The sequence below is a fragment of the Solea solea genome, chromosome 2, assembly GCF_958295425.1.
Source record: "Solea solea chromosome 2, fSolSol10.1, whole genome shotgun sequence".
Taxonomy (NCBI): Eukaryota; Metazoa; Chordata; class Actinopteri; order Pleuronectiformes; family Soleidae; genus Solea; species Solea solea.
Genome location: NC_081135.1, coordinates 32,293,211 through 32,320,448, shown reverse-complemented (window position 1 = coordinate 32,320,448; position 27,238 = coordinate 32,293,211). Strand labels below are relative to the sequence as shown.

At 41.2% G+C, this 27,238-nt stretch overlaps 1 protein-coding gene across 4 annotated transcripts; it reads left to right on the top strand.

Annotated features, from left to right (window-relative positions):
* The first annotated feature begins 1,097 nt into the window (after positions 1-1,097).
* slc39a10 (solute carrier family 39 member 10) lies at positions 1,098-26,892 on the top strand. Of its 4 annotated transcripts, none has more exons than XM_058619887.1 (11): positions 1,102-1,257; positions 5,940-6,020; positions 9,366-10,571; positions 11,539-11,713; positions 17,699-17,874; positions 19,028-19,192; positions 19,299-19,407; positions 19,788-20,096; positions 20,174-20,254; positions 22,908-23,098; positions 24,151-26,892. In XM_058619887.1, the coding sequence occupies exons 2-11, from the start codon at positions 5,943-5,945 to the stop codon at positions 24,301-24,303; spliced, it is 2,643 nt and encodes an 880-aa protein (XP_058475870.1). In that variant the 5' UTR covers positions 1,102-1,257; positions 5,940-5,942; the 3' UTR covers positions 24,304-26,892. The 4 variants fall into 4 exon arrangements, with proteins under 4 accessions (XP_058475893.1, XP_058475870.1, XP_058475879.1 ...); XM_058619896.1 differs by lacking the exon at positions 1,102-1,257 and adding an exon at positions 3,119-3,254; XM_058619910.1 differs by lacking the exon at positions 5,940-6,020 and having other exon boundaries at positions 1,098-1,257.
* The last annotated feature ends 346 nt before the right edge of the window (positions 26,893-27,238 follow it).

The window sequence follows — 27,238 nt, the reverse complement described above, 5'->3', positions numbered from 1 at the left end:
CACACACACACACTCATGTAGTGAACCATAAATAAATACTTTCCATTCCTATTTGAGCATAATATGATGTTTTTGTACAGTTTTGTTAAAAAAAGACTATAGTTACAAATTCGAATGTCCTTACCCAGGCTGTGTCCAAACATACTGCTATATGAAATGTTTGAAAAGATAGATAATATTAACAAATGTGTGTTTAATTCAATTTTCTTATAAATGACTTCAGTCCAGAATGAGAAGCATCACCACACAATACTTCAATCAATCGATCAATCAATACCGCCTCATGAATTCCCCTTGCGATAACATTTTATTTTTGTGTTCATTCTGTTATTCTGTACTTTTGCCACTGCACAACCTGACTAATAATAATAATAATAATAATAATAATATTATTATTATTATTATTATTATTATTATTATTATTAATAATAATAATAATAATTCAGTGAAATATTATTTTATTTCTTTGGTCTAATTCCATGGTTCCCAATCTGTGGTACATGTGCCATGTGTTGTACACAAGCTTCCTCTGGTGGTACTCCTCTGGAGGAAAATCAGAACTACTTTTATACTGTATATACCAGGGCATGTGATTGGATTGGAGCTGAGGAATTTTGTGCACAGAAAATCAAACAAATAACTTAAATAATAATAATCTTGATTTTTATTTTGTTTATTTTTTTTTTCTCTGGTGGTACTTTCTATAAAACGGTTGAGAATCACTGGTCTAATTGAAGTGCTATGTGCCTATTTGGAGTCTGGAGGGAAAAAGAAGACCAATCTACAGTGTTGTGGTCAAATAAATAAATAATATAGATTGGCATGGCGCAATAGCCTTTGAAAGCTTCTTTACATGTAGATTGTGACATAAAACCCAACCATATATGGTAATAATTATAGTTTCTAATAAAAGGTTATGACCTCATTGAGCTGGAGTGTCTTCCCACAGAGCATGGTTCACAGACAGAGGATTTGTTAAGTGGGTGAGACTTGTTTCTGAATTTCTGCTTTTCAATGTCCTTAACACGTCATATGACCAGTGACTAATGACAGTTTAGACAACCTGGCGGAAACCAAACGTCAGAGCTTTATTCTCAGCGTCCACGATGCGCAGATGGAGCAGACTATTGTCCCACCTCTGACGGGTACTACGTAGTATGCGTAGCCGGCGTTAGTGAATGACTGCCTTTCCTAAATTGACGTAACCAGACGGTGTAGTACCGAGCGGAGAGGAGATGCACACGGCACTCGAGTGAGGTAACTATATAAAAAACCCCATTTGTTTTCATTCACTCCCACAACATGGACACGGGTAGCGCTCGCTACAACGTGTGTATGTCACTAACCATCGTTGTGAACGTTGACTGCGGGAAATGAGTTCGCATAAGCTCGGGTTGCTTTTTTTGTCGGCTCTAGAGCTAATTTCCTGTGTCGTCCGCAAGCTAACGTTAGCTGCTGGAACTGTTGCCCCCGTTTGCATGCTAGCGTTAGCATGTCCGATAGGGGCGACACAAACAAAAGAAAGGGGTTGGTTCGCTTTGAACTTTCGTGACGGACAGCTCACCGGTACCAGCTGTGAACACCGGCGACGAGTTATGTGCCGTTTTATGAAGCGGCGTGACGAGTTTGGACGCTGCGGTTTTGTCGCGAGGGGCAGGCTCGCGCATCGTGCATCGTTGCATTCTGAACACCACGTGCAGCACTGAGTTCAGCTTCATCAATAATGTGGCGTGGCTCCACTGCTCTCCAGCATGGTTAACGTGGTTAAAATTCCGGTGTTAAAATGGGTAATATTCGTTGAGTGCACACAGCATGTGTCCAACCCTAAGCCATAAAGTGTCCCAAGCATTTGTTGCGCCCTGTTCCTCTTTTCATGGGTAACTTGTTTTTGGACGTTGTTGATCATTTTATTGCATTACTACTGTTTATCTTTTCAGAAATGTTTACCGTTTGTTTAGTCAATCAAAGGGTTAGGGTTAGGGTTAATCAAATTAAACGTGAACTACCTTATCAGATATCATACAACTTGCTTTACTTTGTCTTTAATATCACATACTCATGTCCTGAATGATGTCACTGACATTGTGTTTTGATCTTGGCATTGTTGATTAAATAGACTGATATATATGTATAGATCACACTGGCATGTATGACTGTAACAGAACACAGAGTTGCATCAGGCATGTCCTGGCTGATGCAAAGTTATTGCTAAAAATAGGAGTTGGCAGTTCTTTGATTTGTCAGTTGTTTCAAGTCAACAAAGCTACAAAATAATGATATTTTATACAACACCCATGCTGAGATCAAGTCTAAAATCTAAAATTTATACTGATCTGATCAAACAAACACTATCTACCATTTTGTTGGTTTCTTGTGTATGGCAGAATATTATTTAGGGCCTTTTACGATATGACACAATTTATGTTAGATTTGTCTTGAGATAGACCAATTAATCAGTTGGGCCGATTATCCCTACTTTGAACCTTACAGTGCAAATCCCCCGTGAAATTCACTGTAGCTTGCAGCTGCAAGTTTCTTTGAATAATTTTGCAAACATGATGTATTTGTTTTAGTGCTCACAGTGTCCACAATCTGTTGCACATGCAACACTTTTCCCACACTACAGCTGTTTGTGCAGACATGGCATTTTGAACAGCACTGTAAGGCTGTTTCTTACCATTAAGGGGTCTGTCTTGCGTATGAGGTTAAGTCGTCAAATAAATGCACTATGAATGACTTTAATGTTGGTATTCCCTTGATGTTGCATGTCTGAGTAGAACCAACCAACAACTAGTAAAGTAGCACTTTGTGGTTTTTGTTGGGGTTGTGTTGCCTGCCTTAGTGTATTATTACAAATTGTCCAGCTCCAGAGTATAATATCAATAGATAATTGGTTGAGAAGTGTCTTTAACAGGCATCAATTTAAAAGTATAAATTCCAGTACTGTTTTAGACTCAGACTAAGGCAAAATTGACAAATGGACAAAAAAGATGTGGGGAAAAAATGCAGACCTGTACTGCCCACATAACCACACACACACACAATGGGTATCTGGTCAGGTGGTTTATCCTAGACTTAGCTCCCCGAGTGCTTAAACACACAAACATACTGTGGCCTCCACCCTCCTTGTACAAATTAGTCAGTGGACTCAGAAAAATCCTCAAAACATCACCTCCTTAGTGCTGACCCGACCATTTGTATTGGTGTGGTGGGTGTGTGAACTGTTGTTGTTGTTGGCTGATTTCTATGTTGAGGTAAGCATCACTCTTGTGTTTTTGCCAAGGCGTAGTTGTATTTGTGTGACTTACAACTCAGCAGATCCTGCTGTTTACTAGTGATTACTGTGATGAACATGCTTCCAGGCCACAGAGCATCAGTCATACAGCTGTGTCTCACTGCTGTGATCATGTGCTGCTTTTGTGCTGCATATTCCGCCCGGGCTGAGGAATACAGGACTAAATATGGCATCTTCCATCAGCAACACTGACAACATGACTCAGTGGTGTCAGCCTACAAAACCTGAACCTGGTGTGGTATTACTTGTTGTGTAAGAGACTTTTATTTGATGATGTATGGGAAGTTCACGGAAGTTGCTGCCTGCTTGTATTTGCACCTGCATGTGTCATGGTAGCCTATAATCATAGAGTGGTGTACGTTATTTGTGGAACACTGTGGAGAGCTTGTCAGCTTTGTTTTCTCAGTAAATTAGTTTCACTCACATATATCACATGGACAGTAAGAGCTCTTGATTGAAGCTGGACATTTGCATGACTTCTGTAGACTTGGTATGACATTGTTTGTCCATTGATTTGTCTTTTTATGCCGTTGACAATTGCTGTGTTGGGATCTACTTATATTATCTACTTAATTTGTCTTCCTTTATTATCAGATCTGAGTTGATAATGTTAATGATGGTCAGACAGACTGTTTAAAGATAAAAGCTTTGTTATTCGTGTGACTATGCTGCTTGAGTAAGGAGATTTGGGGAGAACTACCACACAGCTCATGACAGATTACACTGAATGTCAGCTCTTGATCAAAGAGTTAGTAGTTTAACCTGTCAAACTGACAGCCTTGATCATTGTTTTTTTCAATCAGTGAGTGTTTTACAGTGTTGGTCGATATAAGGTCAGAAAATGGTGAAAAATGTTAACTGTTTTTTCCCAAACCTCAAAGAAACGATGTTCTTAAAAATGTGTTGTTTTTAAGAACCACATACAATCCATACAATACAAACATCCTAAATGTCATGCAAATTGTTTGTTACTCACAGGCTTGTAAAAGAGAAGAGATACCTCAGGAAGGGATTCCTCTCGCAGGACGGACAGTAGGTGTCACATGTACAGGAAGTCTCTATGTGGACGGGAAAAGCAAAAAGAGAATGTATCTTTGTTAGGAGGCTGTATCAGACTGATATTGATATTGGTAGACATTCAAGGCTGTGATATTGATATCACACATGATGAATTGGTATCATGCCATCCCCAATATAGAAGCAAAGAGACCAGAACATCATTCACATTTAAGAAGCTGAAACAGAACTTCTTTTTATTAATACAAAAACACTCAAATCAATTAATCAAGGGTCAAAATATATTTGTTAATTCAATATCAGATATAATTAAACTCAGGTGTCTCCTCTTTTATACATTCTTGAGTCTCGTGCTACGACAGCAGATTATTGTCTGGTTGGATTCTGCTACCATGTGCTGTGAACTGTGTCCATCTGCATGAATGCTTCAGGCCTTACTATAAAAAAGAAGAGGAAAAACTCCACTCATACATGCTTTTTTATTTGACTGTCTCAAGAACAAAATTACGCCACACTTAGTGCAGATTTTTGGTGATACAGTTCTATGGCTTATTAAGAGTATGGATGATAAAGTGGAAGCTTAAAGTATCTGATGTAACAGTCAGCAGGGTCAGGCTGGGAAACTGCTGGAAAATCTGTCATGTTTCAAGAGGTGCTAATGAAACTGCATGCACATTTTAAATGGAGTCGTTAAAGGTGTAGTAAAATACTTGATGTGAAAGAAAATGAACACGGTTCATGTGAAATGTGCAAGTTTTACCACAATAAGATATTATAATATTATTAGGACAGTGCTGATTTCAATAAATCTGCACAATTCAGGAGTCTGCAATCAATATGAAATTATAATTTATGCCAATTGTAAAAAGTTACACTTATGTCATCTCAAAGATGTCTTTTAAAATAAAGTTTGACAGTTGTACATTCTTTAAATGATAAAATTGATCCCCTGAGTATTATTGTGTAATGTTGTGAAAAAAATTTTTGAATGAAATATTGCGATATTCTGCATGGCAGTATTATATAGCTTTTGAGACACCAAGAATTGATTTGTTGGTAGCACTATAGATTTTTATTTAACGTTTTGCGGATTTGCACAAAAGAAAACAATCAATGTTTCAGTCCACTAGATGGTGCCAAGTGCTCACGCTCACTAGAGCTGTTGTGTGAGTATATCGCAATATCGTGATAATATCGCTACACACTATCCACTTAAAACTTGTGAAACATTATACTAAATGTGGTTCTGACAAAAATAGACGCTGCTGCATTTTTGCTCACACCATTTCCCTACAGAATCTGGCTTAATACAGAGACGGATGTGTACGCTCGTTTGAGAATCATATGAAGCAGCTTATTGTCAAAGACTTGACCCCTTGAGCAGTAACAAGATTCCTGTTATCAGCAACATGGGAAAAGAAAGAACATGTTTCCAAGGTGAAGAGTAATTTGAACAAAGCTTCAGCACTGATTACATTTTTCATAGTTCCAAATCTTTATATAATGTTTTGCTGCTTTTCATCTTGGGGATGTAGCACATCCATGCTTTTGTGCTAGATGAAGCCAGACTGAAGACTTTGCAAATGAGTAATCTGTCAAATCACTTCTCTCTATTATTTGTCCACAGTGCATGTTTCAGATGAGTTCAAAAACCCACTCACACAGTAGCACCTGGACTGGGGGGCCAAGCAGGAGGAAGCATATTACAGTGAGTTACCAAGTTATTAAATTTCGCACTGTAATGATTATTTATTACATCTGCCAAAGAGGTTCAGTGTCCTTTGTCTTTCTATGTGACTGACTGAACTGTAGCAGGATTACACGAAAGGTACTGAACCAATGTCTATTTAATTCTGTGGAGCCGTTGGTTGTGAGCCAAGGAAAAACCCATTAACTTTTAGAATTGATCAGATCTAACTGTGTGCATACATGATTTCTTTTCTTTCTTTTAACATATATGAGATAAGGAGCTTGTTTTTATGTTTTATGTGGATTTTCTACGAAATAATACAGAGGAAAATATCAGGGTTTATCCATAATCTGGGGATCTAAATAAGTATTTCTACTGTAGAGGGTATCGGACCCTGTTCTGTTGTTGTTGTTCAATAAAGGCATAACAATGCCCAAAAAATACATACAAAAAAGAAAAAGAATGTGTGTGTATGCTGGCTAATAAATTATACAAATAGAATAGAATTGAAATTTAAATTCAACTTAAACTTAAATTTTTACGACATATTGCGACTATGATTCGATCTGCAATATCCATTTTCAAGTCAAGCTTCAGTTAAATATTTACTGTGACATTGATTTAAAACAGGATGGAGCATTCTGACACGATGCCACCTAAATATTAGCTACTATTTTACAGTACGTTTTTTACAGTAACTTTAAGATGTTGACTGTTCTTAGCATGCATTACATTACTAATTGGCATAGACAATTGGACAATCTAAAATGGGAAAGGATTCAATTGCAGCCTTTGTGATTTGCAATTGTAGCAAATTGCAATTTTAATTTGAAAATGATTAATCAGTGAGCCATTATTCTGGCTCAATCTGTGAAAAAGCAAGTTTTGAGCAAAATGGGACTGATTGTTGGTGAGAGGTTTTGTCTAACTGTGATTATATCACAGACAACTTAGGGAAGTTAGCTGAGATAATACACTGTTTTCTCCATGAATATAAAAGCAGTATGATTTCATAATAATAATAGAGATTTTCTTGTTTCTCTTAAAAGCAAAGTACAGGAAAGATTCATATCAGGGAAAACACAGCAAGCTCTGTTGCTTCTTGGAGGGTGTGCCCCTCTTGCCCCAACCTATCTGTCCTGAGGGTTCATAGGTCACTGCTGTCTCGTGTTTATAAACAGTTTTGTCAACAGCCATGAAGTAGACTTGTAAACCGCATGAATTGCTGCAGCAGGGAGTTGGAACACCATCATTCACTCTGTGGCTAATCTTAATTTCACACGGGGCTCAGTCAAAGACACGCATCGGTAAGTGTCCTTGCTGCAAGTTTCTAGAAATATTTTAAAATGTGAAGGAAGTCATTGTTTGGAAGTGATGAATTGCTGCACATGGTGTATCCCTGATTATAGCATTATTGTGGCTGTCTTAATTGTATTTGCTGAAGTCAGTCTGTTAAGGTGTTAAACAACCACAGTTACATGTCTGCACTGCCTGTACTTTTTGTTTGACAAAAAACTGCCTTTAAGTACTGATGATCAGCCTCTACACAAGCTTGTGCAGGACTTCTTTTTGCTAGTGCTATCGTAGAGTCATTGATCAGCGCTTTCAGTTGATGGTAAATAATGAGATTAAATGCTTTAGTTTTGTTTGAGAGATCATTGTAGATTTATAGAATGTCGCTTTTCATGCTTTATCAAATACAATATATTTTTTAGATTTATGTCTCTTGTTGATATCTAGACAAAAATCAATGTACTTGTATTGCTCTTCTTTTTGTTTTTGTCGTCGTTGCTGTCACAAGCTTACAGTGTGCAATCTGTTGTTCAGCCATGACACCGCAGAGGGAGGATCTTCCTTTGTGGGGACCAAAAAGCTTATAAACCATAGGGAGTGAGGACATTTTGGGGGCATTTCGGCTGGTCCTCGTATTCTGTCAACTCTTGAAAGGTTGACAGAAAGGTTAAGGTTCGGGTTAGGTTGAGGGAATGCATTATGTCAATGATGTGTCCTCAGGAAGATATAAAAACAAGTTTGTGTGCGTGGTTTCTGACACGCTCCATATCCGTTATTTGGTAGTATTCCTCATCTAACCTCTGTTACTCCTCTCCCTGTCCACCCCCTCCCATCAAGCATTAACCACCCACAGGCTTCACAAGAGACCTCATGAGGATCATTTGACTGGAATGGTATTGCAGCTTCAGGCTTTTTAGAGTTGTGTGTGTGGGGGCAATTTGTTTTACAATTCTCACTCACTTTTGCTTAGGGGGTTCAAATGTTGTGTTTGAATGTGCAGCTTTTTCATCCTACTTCACACTATGTTTCTTTATAACTATAAGTAAACCCATGCCGATGCTTTCACGCTCTAAGGAGTCAATGATAAACTCTGATTAAGTATTTTAGCATTGATCATTGACTAATGACATCAAGATTGATTAATCTGATACCAGTAGTTCAGTGCTCACACACTGAGTCTGAGTAAAAGCTACAAGCTACAAATTGATTTGTCATAGTTCTTCAGCCTTTCTTTCATTTAATTTGTATATTTAAGTAATTGTATAATAAAATAGGCCATAATAAATGTAGTAATTTATCTTTAAAGCTGTAAATGACTCCCAACGGAGGCTATAAAGAGAATACATTTGGTACTTATCAGTTCATATTGAAAAGGATTTACAAAAAAGAAAGCAGTGAAAGTGTTGTGCTGCTACTTTGCTGAATTCTGGCTTCTGATTAGATAAAATGTTGTAGGGCAGTGGAAAGGTTTCTCCTAGATTTACTGTCAGACCATGATACTGTAAGAACAGTGTCGCTGAGCAAACACTCAAGGTCAGTGAAAGTGGTCAGACATGAGAGCTATTTCACACATAATTTACCTTGAAAGTACAGTGTGTTAAATTTTATAGCATTTATTGGTAAAGTTGCATGTTGTAGCTAGATAACTCTCACCTCACTCTTTCCTTCCAAGTGTGTTGTAGGAGAATCTATGTAGCCTTCATTTAGCTGGCTCCTTATATACATGTACTGTAAAAGGCTAATTTGGGGCTATGAGAAACAACCGTTCATATAATCCAGTGATTGTACACTATTTGAGTAAAAAAGACTTGGCTTTTGTAGTTTTAAAAGTCACATTTATCTCCCCTGGTGTGGAGCTTCTGGTTCTGTTTTAAAATACATTTAACAGTGCCTTATGAGGTCTTCTTTTGGCATACCAGTCGGAAACTTGAACTTCGCAGTAAAATGTTGTGTAATTGGTTGTTTAAGCTGTCGTATATTGTGACGTTGGATTCTCTCCATTCATTCTCACAAGGCCATATGTCTTCATCATCATCAAGTGATTGTTGCCACTTTACTTTTCTCTGACAGGGGGCCAAAAGCGAGGAGACAATGCGAGTCCACGTGCACACCAAGTTCTGTTTCCTCTGTGTGCTCACCTTCCTCTTCCACCAGTGCAACCACTGCCACGCAGAAGATCACAGCCATCAGCACAGTGGGCATCACCATAACGACCACAACCATGCCCACAGCGACCTGCAGATTTCTGAGGCTCCATACACGAAGGGACCCACTACATCGCCACAGTCCAAGACTCCCAAAGGAGACACTCTAGAGGAGGAGCAACGCTACTACATCCAGCAGCTCTTCAGGCGCTACGGTCAGAAGGACCGGCTAGATTTCCAGGGATTTCAGAGTCTGCTCTTTAGCTTGGGTCTGGGTGAGTTGAAGGTGGTCGATATGGATCATGAGGATCTGGGTCATGACCATGTAGCCCATCTCGACGTGCTAGATTTGCAGGAAGGGCTTCACTCACACACATCTACCAACGGAGGCCATGATCATGGTCACACACACGGTCATCATCATCCACACCACAAGCCTGGCTCCCGCCATCTGCCCACAGAACAGGAACCCACAACGAGCAGTCAGCAGACGACTGCTGCTGGTCCCACTGCTGGTGCACCCATAGGGGATGGCCATAAACATGACGCAACGCATCATGACCATGATCACACCAAGGTAAAAGGTAGACACCATAAACATTCAGACGGACATGTGAAGAATGCACATGACAAAGAGCACAAGCATGAGCAGGTACAGTCTGTCCATAAGGACCTAACTTCTCAACCTCATGATGATCATGACCACAGTGATCATGACCATGGTCATCAGGACCATGACCAGGAACACAATCACGTTAATCAAGTACAGACCAGCACAGACATTCCTCCCATAACCCAAGAACAGCTGCCACCTCTAACCTCGTGGCCGTCCCAAGACCCTCAGGAGTCTTCTACTCCGACAGAGAGTCGAACCAAGAAGCCCAGAAATCCATCACGGGTCAGAGGACAGCGAGGACGAAACAAAACCACTTCTACTCTCATACCTCCATCTGACAATCATAACCACGAACATGAACATGGACATGGACATGGACATGGACACGGACACGGTCACGGTCACAGTCATTCTCATAAAGATAAGAGAGAAGCTCCAGGAGAGCTTGACACCCCCACGTTGCCAGTCCCCATCGTTCCAGGACATCCAAGTGGATATTTACACCAGCATGAGGAGGTAGGATTTGTTTACACTTCCCATTGGTTGTTGTCTGACATCAGGACACTGTGTCTAAGAGCAAATCAATAGGAATATTGATAGTAAATATATTTTAGTTTAGTGTCCTACTCTTGCTTTAGGTTTGCAAGGAATTAGTGTTTTCATTTTTTGTTATCACTTGACTCATTTTGACCAATTCATGTGGGCATCAGCTCTAAAACACCGTTAGATCTGCGGCCTTGGTCAAAGCACCAGCTGTGTTTACTGCCGTGGTTCTCAAATGATCCAGCCTCGGGACCCACTTTTATCCCACGCCATTAACCCCAAAAAAATGCAGCAGTACACAAGTCTTTCATCCTCGGGCTGGGCAACATGGCCCAAAATTCAGTTATAGGCTGAGTGGCAATATACAAATTATATTGGTATTTTATGCAAATTGTGCTAAATGTTCAGTATTCAAACTTAGTGTCTTTGATTCACTGCTCTTTGTTCACTATCTGCACTCACTCTCTCTGTTCAATGTGTTATATAATATAGGTATTTTAAACCCTCTCTGTTACTCAGTCCATTCAGCTATAGTCACAATGAGTAACAAATGTAAAATCCTCAGAGTTTATTTTACTGGAATTTTGTAAAAAGCCAGAGGTGGCATGAAATATTATAAAGGTGGCACCTCGCAGTCAAAACCCTTGTTGACTGGAGTGTGTCCTGCAGTATACTGTCTCTGGAGATCAGAGCAGAGCTGTTGAATGTAACATCAGACTAAACTGGTAAAACAGTTTTGCCAGGGTCATGAACCACCATTTGAGAAAGACTGGTTGACTATATGCACATATGTATGTACATGTATTGCATCTTTAAAGTGATAAAAATCTTACAACAGATTTTCTTGCTCAATATTCAAAGATTTTGATGCACTATAATCCCACTTTCCTACAGTTATTGGTGTGTTCCCTTCATACTTTCCTCTCATTTCCTTCTCCAGTGTTTGAACCTGACTCAGCTCCTCGACTACTACGGCCTGAGTCCTCACTCGCTCATCTCTCCCAGCCAGTTCACCTACCTGTGTCCGGCCCTGCTCTACCAGATAGATAGTCGTGTTTGCATCCGCCATTACCACAAGGTGGTCGAGCAGGAAGCCTTGGAGTCTATCGATACTGGTAAGAGCTGAGTATCGTGTTGACCCTTGACTGAAACGCAATGAAGAACCATAATGAACAATTCATTTAAGCTAGTGTCAAACCATATTTGTTTAGAGCCCAGTCTTTAGCACCTGAGACCTCATGCAGGGTCCTGTCCCAGATCAGGCTGTAGCCTGCAGACAGAAAAAAACAAAAAGTGTCTGTTAGGTTGTTGTTTTGTGTGTGTATGAGAAGATGATGTACAGAGGGAGGTTGTAGTTTCTGACGTGAAGTACACCACGCCATATTACGAGCACTGCTGAAAAATTTCACATGTTCATTCATATCAGTGTCTGTAGTTGTAGAGGTTCAGTAGACACAACCTAGTCAGAAAAGAACACCTGTGAAATGTCTTGCCACTGATATGCTTGAATAAGTAACTGTGAAGTTTGTCGTAAAAAAAAAAAAACTAAACTATAAGTCATTGTCTTTATCTGACACCATCGACCAGAGGGCACAGCTGTCGTGATAAGCAGGAAACCACAGGGATATTAACATTCATCACTGGGTTCACAAAAAGATGCTATTAAGATGAGTGGCAGACATGCATAATAGCCCGTTTATTTGAACTAATCAAGCCATATTTTTTTGTAGTGATGATAATAACCAAGGTGAAACAAGAACTGTGATTATTATTATTATTTTGTGGTTGTGCATGCTATTTGTAAAAAAAAAACACTGCCAGAATAGAGTATGAGTAATACTAATGCTGAATTGAGTTTAGTTTAAGAAGTGAAGAACTGAACAACTGCTTTATTTGTAGCATGTTTGCTACAGCAACAGCACATCCAACAAAAGTGACACAGTGCTGCAGTAAAGATAGTTTTCTGAGGCTGCAACAGGTTTTACATTTAATCATAGGTGTGGACTCTGCCCGGTGAGGTGAAAACACTGAGAGACAGCAAACAGCAGTGAAGCTAGAGCTTCCACAAAGAGAGAGAAGTGAAGATTTAAGTCCCGCTTGTAAATGATGCAGTTAAAACACAAAGTGGGGACAAAGGGTAAACACGGGGAGGTGAACCAGAGCAGGGACGCTTCAAACCAGGATTACCTCTGGAGTTTGAGTCACACAAAAGTGTGAACACGTGTTCACTTTTTACTGCTGTCATGAACCGTGCTCTTTGATCTTGATATCGAACAAGGTCTTCAACAGTCTCTTAAAAAGACACATCTGAATCTTTTGCTTTACACTTGTATGTTTCCGGGTGTTACTACACAACTGATGTGAATGTGTCATGTGTCACTCGGCACAAGAGACACATGACACACAGAGAGAGAGGTTTTTTTTTCTTTGCCATGTTCACCAAAAGAGAAAGGTGATATGTGAATGAATAGCAGGCAAATTTGCATGTCACAACCAGCTGGATGGTATTACAGTATGTCATGTGAAAGACACGGTGAATAAGAATGACTCCTTCTATGAATCATTCAGGACTGTGTGTCCTTTGTATCAAATAATTTCATTAGCTCCAGCAGTCCCATAATAGTCCCATAATGACCATTTTCATATTGGAAAATTAAATTTTTGTGTCACTTTTATGGAAGCAACTCACTTGAAAAGAGGGGAGAAAAGGTGAAAAGAGATTTTTCTTTTCTTTGCCAATGATCTCTTTTTCGTTTAATTTTCCAAGTCTCTGAATCACCATTAGAGTCCAAAAAGAAAAGCCAGAAATGAAAAAAAAAAAAAAGGCAGCTAGATATGAGCTATAAAGAATCAAGGTTGGTGTTAAATGCTGCTCTGGGACCCCACTGTGTTTTTAGGTTTATGACATGCAAATTATACAATCACAGTGTTTTGCAGTTAATGAGTTACAGGTCATGAAATAGAGCTTGTGAAGCCATAAAGAGCTCGCCACAAATCAAACCACAACCAGTTATCACACCTTGTACCCACACAACCATGGAAAAAGCTGCAAATCTTTGCGCCTTAGAGTATGTGTGGGAGCCAGCCCACACCTGGAGCCCAAATTCATGGCGAGCCTGTAAAATAATCCATCTGACCATGCGGCATTTGCTACGTTGTTAAATTGTTATTACGCCTGTAGTGTAATTGGATTTTAGTTTCCATTTAAGTTATGCAAAGTGGGTAAGAATCTGTGGAGCTGTCGGTGTAAACAATGAACAACATGGCAAGTGTGGGGTCATTAGATGTTCCGCACAAACTGATTTTATTTTAATTAGAAGTAGATTGTGTTTTTCCTATGACGAAAATATGTCTCGACTGCAGCGTTGCACTCTAGTTTGAATGGAATAGGACTGTCGAAACAGAAGGCAGTAGTTCAACTGTAATATTGGAGGATTTCCCTAAATGTACACTCTCTTAAATCTTTAATCATTGAACACTCATGACTCTCTGGAGGCACCTGTATCAATGAGCCTCGGGCAGCAGCGTGCAGCCACTGAAACAGTCATAAAAATGGTAATGACCACGAGGAAGACATCAGGAACAAGTCAAGAGGGCAGGAACGACTCCTCATTAGTGGAAAACCAGAGGCTCTAGATTCTCCGCGTTGTTACACCAAGACTCATCCACAGGCATCACCACATGTGGCGGAGCTGCCTCTAATTTGAATCCTGCCGGCATCGATGAGGGAGTTCAGAATATTTGGAGTTGTTTTCTTTCTGGTCCTCACACTTCCTCTTTTATGTGCTCCGCCAATTAGAAGAGCCTAAGCGACACCCAGGGCCCCCTTTTTTTCTCCGAGAGCCACAGCTCAAAGGAGATGGGTAATTGGAGGGACGACACAGACCAGTGGGTTCCCTTCCCCTTTATTCTGTTGCCTTATAACTGCCCTCTATCTCGCCACCGTAACGCGATGCCCACCTTCACATCTACACACTTGCGGAACCTCAACTGCATAAAGGTAATGAGACAGAGAAGTAGATGAGCTTACGTGAGTGTGAAGGACCTGATGCACTGTCTGAGTGATACAGTTGCCTCTCAGGGTTGCACTGTGTTCCACATGATGCAGCAAATAAGAAAGCAGTCAACTGTAGCATCTTTACTTTTGAGTGGCACAGTGAAAATGGCTGTAGCTGTAAAAGGAGATGGTGAGGGCATATAAAGCTGAGAGCATATTTCTGCTCTCATAGAACACTTACACTGTACTGTATGGGCCAATGATGATGTGACAACAATTTGAGACCAAAAACAAAGCACTGGCGTTTATGAAATATTAACATTAAACAATAAACCAACAGAGCTTCAAAGTTAAAACAAAATTTACATATAACAAATGTCACATAGTTTTGCAAATACAAAACCAGGTTTGATGGCCTTAATAAGTGCAATTAGAGAACGTCAATCAGCTCATTAGGTTCTATTATGGTCTGTAGTGCCTTAAAATAAGGTATTTAAAGGCTCATTAGGCAGGATATTGTTCGGCATTATTGATCTAATATTCTATTATAAAATTCCTGTAAAATGTAAATCAAGTAATCTGAGATGAAGCTGGATTCTTACACCTCATCTACACTCTGTTTTCAGCCTTTGGAAAATATAAACTGACCAATTACATAACTACAAGTGTTCTGCATACGTTTCCCTGTGGTTCCCCAATATGGCCCGTCCAACAATCATGGGGGAGTATGAGGCTGGAATGAACAGATTCATTCCCCCCCCCCAAAAAAACGAGAGCGAGTTGACCGGGAAATGGATGTTGTGTCCTTTTGAAGGAAGTGTAACTTGTACATGCCGAGTTGATTCCATCTTCTTTCATCCTCAGTTTTTTTGCGTTTCTCATCACAAAACATTGCATGCAAACCAGCTATTAACTAACAATGCCGACGGCCCGCCTCCCTGTTCGTCTGTATTCTGAAGTCACGTTAAATCACGAGTTTCAGCAAAGATCCCTGGGGAAATCCCTGGAAACTCCTCCCTGAAATGGTTCAGGTAAAAGCCAAGTGTGTCGCCCTGCATCTTAACTGGATCGTCTAGTCTTCTAGTTTGATGTTTTAATCTCATGATTAAAACATCAAACAAATCGGCTTCAAAGTTTCGTTGTAGCGGTGGTCTCCCATGTTTTTTTAGAAATTGAGTCAGGTTTGAAAATCCTCGATTGTGGGGCAGGCATTAGTGACTGTAACAGCTGGATGATGGGACAGCAACAGCTTGATTCCGTCTGTTTAAAGGCTGCTCATTTGGGCATTAGACATGTTTCATATTATCTCTTCACGAGCACCTGGAGTCATTCAGATGAGGAGAGAGAGAAAGTGTGTCTGTCAGTTTGTTTTTCTCTTTGGCTAAATGCTGGCTTTTGTCATTTTTGTTTATGTGAACTAAACTCGGTAAGTATGGCGGCACGATATATTGTTTCATTTGTAATCACATTCAGTCACATCCCTACCTAATTATTTCTACTTTAACATTCTTAACTCTTTAGAAAGGAAACTTGAAATTGTGTGAGAAACAGAAAAAAATGGATATAATACATCCATGGAAAAAAAAGTTTAATGGCAATGTAAAACATTTCTGGCACTTATGTTAATTCCCTAATGTGATAATGAAGCCTGTTTAATTTAATGCTCTGCCACCCCCTCTACGTAAAAAAAAAAAAGATAGTTTACAATCATTATCCAAGTTTTTTTTGTTAACAATTATTTTCCATACAGACATACTCCCCATCAAAATCACATCAATCATTCTAGAGTGATTCATTCGTTCAGAATGGAGCTAGTCAAGTTAATCTGCAGAAAGTCCCTGCATATCACAACATACATCTCAACTCAATGGCAGAAAAATATAATATTGCACAGGGAAGAAAGGCAGTCCATCGCAGGGCCAACACACAGAGACAAACAACCACTCTCTCACTCACGCATTCACACCTACGGGCAATTTAGAGTGCCAAATTAACCTCTGCATGTTTTTGGACTGTGGGTGGAAACTGGAGAACGTGGAGAAAACCAATGCACACACGAGGAGAACATGCAAACTCCATGCTTTTTGCTGCAAGACAACCATTTCCAAACAGAGCAACTAAAGTCCACAGATATCAAACCCAGGAAACTGCTAAACCTGTGTATTTGACATTGTGTCGAGTGCTACATTTACAGAGGAGCAGCTGAGTGTGTTGTGATATGCCTCCGAAATAGAAGTCAATTGTCTGTAAGATGTGAATTGCATGCACGCTGTGTTTTACTCGATGGGTGTCCGATAGTGTAGCTGAATGTCAGCAGCAAAGGAGCCAGTATCACTTTAGCAAGCACACCAGTAGCTTTGTAGTTACACTGAATTTCATACTACATTAAACATTTTGTTCTCTGTGAAGAATCCCAAACTTTCTCTCTCTCTCTCTTGTGTTGTTTTGAAACACGTCCCGGACCTGACAGCCAAACTGACAGTTTAAATGATAGTGTACTTTTCTGATTTCTTCTCTTTTCTGCTTCACGTCTCATGCCCGCAGCCTTGAATGAAAAATGAGGCGAGCGGGATTCTGCTGAAATGTCACATCACACCTCTTGCTGTAGGCGTCGTGTCATCACAAGGACACACACAGATTGAAAACATTTGGAGCGTAGCTTCCTTCACATGTGACCAAGATCGGAAAAATAAAATAATGATAGTAAATAACGATAGGGGAACAAGATGGTGACAAAAGCAATGATGTTTGTTGCAAACTTGAACTATGTGGAATAAAAATGGATGGAGTCTACATGGGGCGACGCCACTGGTTGCAAAAAGAGGTGACTTTGAATGGAAGTCCATGGAGAAATGGTCCTATTTCTTACTTGATTCACACTGTCAGTAAACATTTCCATGATAAGGTTATAATGTATAACGTTCCAGATCTTTAATGGGGCAAGATGTCAATTACAGGGTTAGGGTTAACTTGAACATGGCGTTGGCCAAATTGTGATTCCGGAGGCTTCAGAACACGATTTCAGATTCTTGCCAATTCTATTTGGTTGTAAAGTAAAGTAAAATAAATACTTATCTTTCAACCCTTTCTCTGTCTTCTTCAGTGTGGATTTGGGTCGCGGGCTTTGTGTCCATCACGGTCATCAGCCTGCTTTCCCTGCTGGGCGTGGTCCTCGTGCCCATTCTCAACCAGGGCTGTTTCAAGTTCCTGCTCACCTTCCTGGTGGCGCTGGCAGTGGGCACGCTCAGCGGCGACGCCCTCCTTCACCTGCTGCCTCATGTGAGTACACCAGCACATGACTAGTGTGTAAAAATACTTATTAGAGCAGTTGTTGTCTTTTCATTTGATGAAACTTGTGGCCTTACAGATTCTAAATGATCAAATTATTCCTTAATTAAAAAAAAAATAATGCTACTCTGAATCAGCCAATATTGGAGATGATACCACATCACAACAACTTGTCATCATTAAGACAACGCATCATACATTTGATCCAAAAATGATCCTCATCTTCTTTTTTTCCTACCCTGACAGTTATGGTCAGTATCAGTACGTTAGTATATCAGTACGCAGCATGCTTTATATAAAGCATAAGAATAAATCAAGAAAGACATCACCATTTCTATATGATACTCCTCTGCTAATGTCCTCTTAAATGTCCTATATAAAGTTTAAAGCGCATGTTTCTTAAAACAAAAACACTTTCTCCAAAACTTAACTGGGATTACTACATTTCACTGCTTCATTAAAAATAATTATGAGTGAGTTCATTATTTACTGTTTCATCTGAGCCAAGTTTCAAGATATGAAGAAGGGTTTCAATGCTTCAAACTCCTCCTAAATTTAATTGATCAGTGATCAGTAGGGGTCTATTTTAGGACCCGGCTATGTTCAAATGTTCACATCACAATGTCTCCTGAAACACTGATTATGACCAAAACAAGATGTAAAGAACAACCAGACTTACAGCAGCCAATCATGAGTTAATGAGTCTCTTGTTAATCAATTGATAAGTCCAACATTCATATTAATGTTAAATATCTCAGAATATAACAGTAATAGTCTATTATAAGTGCATCTGACACTCGTTTTCTGTTTTTTAACCAAAGGTTTTTCGTACGCACACAATCTTTTGCCATCTGCCTTCCTTTTTTTAATTACAGGCATAACTTCATTGCAGGCTGTGTACTCGCTATAAAAACAAATCCTAAAAGTACAAGATGGTATCTAAACCCAGCCTGAAGCTTGGACTAAAGTCGCGTCGGCACCAACGACCGCCTCGTGTGTGTTGTTTAGTTCTGTTTCTTGTTTTCTCGTCTTTACCGGCACAGCGAGTAGTTAACGCCCATGCAGTTATGTTTAACGGCATGTGACAAAACTTTCAAACTAAAATAAAATGATAAACTTGTCCCCCCCCCCTCTGTGGTTTCAGTCTCAAGGGCAGCACAACCACAGCAATCCTCACACAAACCAGGACACTGATCTGCTAACAGAATTTGACGGCGTTTGGAAGGGACTTACAGCGTTGGCCGGCATCTACCTCCTCTTCATCATCGAACACTGTATCGGCATGTTTAAGCACTACAAAGACCAAAGGGTAAGAGAGAAACGTGACCTTGCTGTCGACATTTGATGACGCTGCACCTCGTAGCTGAGAACCGTTGATACTCACAGTTGATACTGTTTTCCGCGTGTGCTCGCAGAGCGCGAAGAAGGCGAGCGAGGAGGGAGCGATTGGCAGGAAGCTGTCGGATCACAAGTTAAATCGTCGCTCAGACGCAGAGTGGCTGCACCTGAAGCCGCTCAATGAAGGTGAGAAGTGTTCAGTCATGCCCTCGAGTGGAAGTAGTCGTCCGGTTGCAAAAGAAATTCCCATTTTGAATTCTTGAAGTTCACAGATGGCACCTGCAAACAGGCAGCTGTGGGACGGTACAAGCTGTCAATCACACAGATGTGACATGCTTTATCTTCTATGTTCCTCTACATGGAAACACAATAAATATCATGTTCCGCTGACAAAGATCTGAAAGTGTTTGAAACCATTATCTCCTCAGAAAAATGCTGACTGATCCAGCAGAATCGCCCTCTGGTGGCTGTTCAGTAAATGATTACTTCCTGGTTAGACTCAAGATGTCCACTTTTTTATATAAGGTCCACGTGTGTCTGACTGGAACATCTCCCCTCTCTTCCAGACCCCGACAGCAGTGCCGTCTCCTGTGACAACGGCTACAACGACACACAGCTCTCGGATCTCCAGCCACCCGACTCTCCCACCAACAAGACGCCACTGACGCCTGCGCAGCCTCAGCACGACCAACAGTCGCCCAGCAAGGACAACCAACATAAGGCCAAGAAACACAGTCATAGACACTCGCACGGCCACTCTCATGGCGGGAACTGCCACTCGGACCAGGAGATGAAGGACGCTGGTATAGCGAGCATTGCCTGGATGGTCATCATGGGTGATGGCATGCATAACTTCAGTGATGGCCTGGCTATAGGTAAATTTCTGCACAGGTTTACTTCATGATGACTGGTTGAAAAAAACAGTTGTTAAACCGTTTCTTTTCCTCTTTAGGTGCAGCGTTCAGTGCAAACATGACAGGAGGCATCAGCACATCAGTGGCTGTTTTCTGTCACGAATTACCTCATGAACTTGGTAAGTGAAGTGCACCAAGAGAAAATAAACCAAACAATGCAAGTCATTTACTTACTGACACACTGCAGCTTTGTTTGTTTTTGAATAAACGTCTGCATTTATTTCGACACGAACAAAGCCCTTTAAGGTTGTCAGTCTCCTAATAATGTTGACAGTCAGAGTCTAAACAACTGGTTCTGCATAACTGCCCCACTTTACTCTCTTGAGACGGAGCTTTAATCAGTCAGCGTCACACCATCATCTGTCCCCTGAAAGCCGTTAAGAGACGGAGTGGTGTCAATAATCGTCATTCTTCTCTTCACTCCTGAAAAGTGTGCCTCCCATTTTTATGCCAGAATTATTGGCTTTTGTGTGACGGCAGTGAAATGGCCTGTCATCGTGTCTGTCAGTGAAGATGATGCACCACACCTGGCACGCTTTGTTCTACACAGTCAGAGTCAAAGAGTGCTACAGCTGCTGCTGCGTTCATTTGCATTCCAACATGCGCTCGCTCTCTCTCTCTCTCTGTGGATCATTTCGATTCAGTTTGATTCAGCGACAACTGTGAATAGTTTTGTTCTGAACAACAACTCTGCAGTCCTCTGCTCTGTGTGTGTCTTTTCTTTTTTTAGTGTGAGGAATGAGTGGTGGGTGTGTGTGCGTGCTGAAGACGTTCCCTATCCATAGAATAGTGTTGCTTGTCTGGAGTACGTCTGTCCCCCCCTGTGTTAAGTGGCAGCATCACATTCTGCTGTTACTGGTTGAGGTGAAATATGCGAGGAAAGGGGGGCGAAAGCGATGTTCAGTGTTAGATTGCTGAGTCTTATCCTCGGGACAATAAAATAGTAATTTTGTGGATCAAGGCTCTCTGTCCTGGGCTCCTCCCACCAGATGAACATGGACAGACACACCCAGTCCATATGTAATGGATGACTCGAGGCAATCTCTCCATCTCTGTAACACACTTCACTGATGCTGATGAGTTTTATTTCATTAATCTGCCAACTCTCTTTTAGACTCTTGCCCTGCAGCGTAGACAGTTATCAGTGTAGTAGAACCAGCCAGATTTCTCCAAACCTGGAAAATGAGCCTTGTTGAAGTTCAGTTCTCTCTCAGATTACTTGATTTATGTTATGCTAAAAAAAGGGTATTATATTCAGTAAGGCCTTAATTATTCTGCCTCCCTTGGCTTTTAAACTGCAGTACGTAACTTTTAAATATCAACATTCAAACCATTAACATTAAGTGAATTTGCACAATGCAGTGTTTACTTGTTTAAATCAAATGCAGTATCACCACAATGAGTGCAAATGAATACTAGGGCACGTTTGTGATTTTACTGCCTTCTAAGGTTAAAAAACACAACTATAATTTATGCAAAAGTGGTGGGAAAATCAAATTCTGCTTAGGGCCCGAAAAAGGCTTGGGTCGGCCCTGTCCGTGATCATATAAAAATGATATTTGCTTTGGGCTTTGATTTGAACATTTTTGTTCTTAATCCTTATCTTCACTTTCTTGTGCTGTTGGAGTTTCCAGATGGTAAACTGATTTTCAAGACGCTGTGTGTAATTTCACACATCCTGCTGATTCGGCGGCCCTTTCTCCCCCCCCCCTCGAGTAGCACTCGCTACTGTGCCTTCATCCCTGTCGGGCCACTCGTCAGACGAGCCCAGCAGTTTGACAAGTGCACCTCTCGGCTCCTCCTGAACACAAAAGCCTTCACCCGACTGGCAGCTGGATGCCAAAGATGATGATTATGAGGCTTCTTTAACCACCCGGAGTGAAGTTAATTGGCAGTGATGTGTGTGTTAATTGCGGTAGATGAGGCGGTGGCAGGCATATCTGACGGGCTGGAAGTGGGGAGGCAGGGAAACGTCACAGTGTGTTGAGGAATTTAAAAAAAACCGTTGACGTGAGTTGTGTGCAGACTGTCTGTCTTTAACTTCACCCCCCCTCCCTTTTTTTTCCCGTTGCTTTGATTGATGGATGAGAGTGAAGCGGTTAAAATATTCATCGAGGTAATTAGCAAGGAAAAGAGGCCACTTGTTACAAGGTGCAGGAAATGTAGGCCACCCCTTCTCTCTATTCATCTCTGTTTTCCAAATCGAGGGCGTTTCCGCTGAGACTTGGGCCTCTTCCCGCATTTGGCCTGGCAATGATTGAAGAGGGTATAGAGGCGATGGCGTGCATATGTAATCATTAGTGTATCAGGGGCGACTTTCAGGCATATTTCTTAGAAAGAACTTTTCCCTTTTTTTTTTGTCTCCACCTTCTTGAAGATAGATAGTGGCGGCAGACGTGTGGAGCAGAGTTTGTTTTGTACAGGTTCTCCTCATCACGAAAGGCAGAAGAGTCAGAAGTGACTAAAACACACACAGTGTGACATGTGCCAAAGCCTCTCACCAAGGACTTTATGATGTGCAGCAAAGTGCATGTCACTTTGCAAACTGTAAACAGAAATTGGACACAGAGCTGTCAGCGCTGCAGCAATGCACTCTGTGACTTTTACCTTTAGTAAAAATATAAAAAAGAGAGAGAGAGAGAGAGAAGCTGCAGACGTGAGCATAGTATGTTGGGATCCAGTTTCCAGACGGTGTCAAAATAATAGATGGATACACTGAAATTGCTCTAATGGTGTTTGAATAAGTGTGTGTTTGTGTCTCGTGTGCGACAGGTGACTTTGCGGTGCTGCTGAAAGCCGGGATGTCGGTGAAGCAGGCAATCGTCTACAATCTGCTGTCCGCCCTCATGGCCTATGTTGGAATGCTGATTGGCACAGCTGTGGGACAGTACACACACAATGTCACCAACTGGATCTTCGCCATCACAGCCGGCATGTTTCTGTATGTGGCTCTGGTGGACATGGTAAGTTGGCGCGGTGGGGGCGATTCCCCCCCCCCCCCGACAACGTCGGTTTAAAAGGGGGCAACATGTAAAATGTGTGAAACTGTGGCCTGTAGCAATCAAATTGGATTCTACATTACGATCTAAATTCATAAATATCTTAGAGTGTCACCCTCCCAACACTTGTGGCTTCTGTGGGTTGCCAGAGTTTCAGAAAGGTGAGTGTTAGCGCTGAGTTTGTTCACATTCACATACCATAACTGACACTAAGTGACAGTGTGTCTGCTCCGAGTCACAGAAAGGGAGAATTATCACATGATGTGGCAACTATATAGTACAACAGAGTGGATTAGCTAACCTTGGCTGAAATTGCAGCTGAAACTTTATACAGTTATAGCACGACTACACTCAACTCTAATATTTTTTTTTTTTGGCTTTTCCATTAGCGATAGTACCTGGTATCTGGTGCTTTTTTTTAAGTACATGATCTGCCAACAAAATTGCTGTCTGGTGTATTTAGCGACAGCACTGCCGAAAGCCGCCAATCGTGAGCCAAATCGCAACCCGTTCAGCCGTATTTTAGGTCAGTTTCTCAGGACTATAGTCTGAGTCTGAGCTCCAGTCATGCAGGAACTAATCTGATTCTAATGACTTTGTGTTGGGTTGAGGAGGTACCATCAAAACTACGTGCCTGATACCAAACCGAGTGTAGTCGAACTGTACAATGGTAAAGCGCCATTTCTCGGCTTTTCTCACCCATTGCTACAACCCACATTGTTTGACGTACTCCTCTGGCAACCTGGGTGTCGAATTCTTGCAAGCCACGATATTGGGTGGGCGGTACAACTCAATACATGAGCAGGCTGAGAATTAAAATATAAATTGTGACTGCACCAAGCCAGAATTAAGATTTGTACGTTTCCTCAGTCTCTGATCTGATGCAGCACATTTCTTACATAATGTACCTTTAACCTTCCTCACACACAGGCACTCAGTCCTCTTCTCTGCGTCCTGATTTTTTATGCTAATTCCACAAAGTCTGTCAGCTGCTAAACGTTTTGTCTCCCCCGTAGCTGCCAGAAATGCTCCACGGGGACAGCGAGGACCACAAGCGCTGTCAGCTGGGACACTTTGTCCTGCAGAACCTGGGCATGCTGACCGGGTTCAGCATCATGCTGCTCATCGCCATCTTCGAGGACCAAATCGTTTTCGACTTTGGCTTTTAACAGAGGGGAGCGAGGGCGGAAAACTGGCCGGATGTTTTGCCGCCGCTCCTCTTTCGCCTTAACTAACACGCTTTGTTTGCAATGTAACGGGGCCCAGTCATGCATGCGATGTGAGTCTTGATCATGAACCGTGCCTCCCATTTCAAACGGTGGTTTATGCATATCCCATGACTCTGCTTAGTGATGTTTACACTCGCCATCTTGTCTCCTCCGTCACTTCCAGTCTCTGTGTTGCTTTTAGGAGCGAGGCTCCACCCCCAACCACACAAAAGCAGCCACCTCTGCTCTTAAAAATGCAAACTTTGGAAAAAAAAAAAATAAATAAAGAGCTCTGGACAGTCAGGTGGTGCTGGACCCGGCGTCTCACCACCTGTCCATCATCATCATCGTCACCACCTGTCGCATGTCGTCGTCGTAGCCGTCCATCTTATCCGTGCCGTGCTGTCGTCCACGTCTTCACACATCTGTGTACGTCACTTGTCTCTGTCTTGTTTGACGTCACCGCGCTGCGTCCCAGACATGTGGCGCGTGTGTGTGTGTGTGTGTGTGTGCGTGTGCCACAGCTGCACTGCATGCCATCGCAGTGTCGACAAAGAGACGCAGACCTAGCGTCTGCTTGCCAACACATCTGGAATACAAACTTTAGCTAAACCGGGAGAGTGTTCCTCTGAATTTCCCACATGGCTCAGTGTTATTTCTTTAATGCTGCAACTTTCCCCCAATGTATTACTTTTCAGTTGTTTGTCTAAATAGACTTATTATATTAAAACCTAGTTCATAGTCATAACTAACAGCTGCCAAAGCATTTACTAGCCTTTACATGACCTTTTTTTTTTCTTCCCAGACATCAAATGTCTGTAAAAAAAAAAAAAAATTTAATGGTTGACAATCTGTAGCCAAGTACGACACATCCGTTATTACTTTCTCTCTTGTTTTGAGAATCACAGCAGCTTCAAAAAAAATGTGAAGGACTAGATGTATTTCTTATGTTCATCAGGAAGTGTTGTAGTTTACTAGATTATTATTCAGGATCGCCTCTTCCTGAAAGGTGCTCTGCATTTGGACGGTCCGAATAGTACAGCAGTACGTGTAGTACGGTAACCGTAGAAGGCGGAGTTGTCACACCCGATACAGGTATCAGGAAGTACTGTAAATACGTGAGATCTTTATCGTGTCAGTAGCTTAGCGGCTCTGGAAGTTCTTCTGTCAAACAATCGTCAAACTTCCCGACAGCGGATCAGAAAAATACACTGTGTGCTTTCGCCTCAGCATGTCCCCGCACTTGAAATGTCAAACCACATTTAATTTTAAATTTTTTTTTTGTTTTGTTTTTTTCCCCGAGTATTCCTCGTGTAAACCGTGTCAGCGCTTGACACTAAGCCCCTCCCCTTCTCCTCCCCACATCCCTGACATTCCATTGGCTGTGGTGCGGCTCACATGCTAAGCTAGCCAGCCTAGCCTAAGCTGGGAAACGCGTGTCTTCATTTATGCTGTCACTGTGTGACATCCGTCGTCTTATGTCTTTAACTGGCTGTAAATCATTGTCAGTGATTCTGAGGTTTCATGGATCTGACTGAATCATGCATGAAGCATGAGTGGAAGGGTACAGACATTATTGTCTCGAGTTTTTTTCTTTTCTTCCTTTATTGACAACCTTTGTTACTTTTAAATGAAGTCTGTGTGTGAAGATTGCGGTGTGTTCTTTGGGCCATAGCGTGTGTCAATCACGTTGGGAAACTTTCTTTGGGAAAAAAATAGTAAATGTGAAGGTGGCAGAATATCGGTGCCTCGAAAATGGGACTCTTGAACTCGTGTTTATCACGTGGGAAGTTCTGAACGTGCCAAGTACAGAGTACAGGCGGAGGAAAAATAGTCCATTTGGAAATGGCAAAACAGACATTGTTGATGTTTTTTGACAAACGCAACACATCCTGTACACGTTTCAGACTCTAGCTTTTCAGTTCCCCTAAATCCGTTCATACTTGCAGGACCAACCAGACGGAGCAGCTTCCGAACAGTCCCGGCATTTAGTTATGTACGTACAGAGGCATATTTGAAATTCTGTTATTTTTGGCATGTTCAGAAGGTAAACTGTATGTCAAACATACAGCTATGAAAAACACAAGCTCATTGGTAAGCACCGTATATCACATATCATCACCAGACTCTTCTTTATCATTGACAGACGTTGACCTAATTTTGTCGTTTTTACTACAAAACCTTTTTTCTTTTTTTAAACCGGGCCTGAATGTAAATTCACTCTGTGAATTCACATGTGAATCATTAAGACAATTCACATTGTTCATGATTACTTTGTTACTAAACTGTCACGAAGGATTGACACCCAGCGAGATTCTATGCCCCCCCCAAAAAAAAAACAAAGTGTCTTCACAGTTTAATGGGAAACAAGCTGTCCGTAAAAAAAAATAAAAAATGAAAGTCTGTGGTTGTTTGCATATTTGCTTTTGTTGTATGTTCATTTGTTTAGTGATCTGGATATAAACTGTAAAATGTGACATCCATGCTGTTTGCCTGTTTGTGCATTCTCTCCACTGTGAGAAGAAAATAAACTCTGTAAAAGATCTCCAATCTTTGTTCCCCGATGTTTTTTTTTGTTTATTTCTCCCCCCTATAATGTCAATGTAATTCATTCTGGTTTCACTTATCAGCAGGTTTGGGAAATGCTAATGCATAAATATACAGTGTGCGGGACAGTGCAGCTGCTGTTAGAGCTGTCATTATAGCTCACTGTCCGTGTATAATTAGGTTATTAAATCTAGCTCAACATCGTCAGTGATGGTTAAAAAAAAGCTGTGTGGGAGGTACAGACATTTTAAAGGTCTAGCGTGTCACATTTAGGAGGGTTTATTTACACATAAGTGTATTTGTACAACCGTATAATCGCTTTAAAATGTATATGTGCATAAGGCGAGGG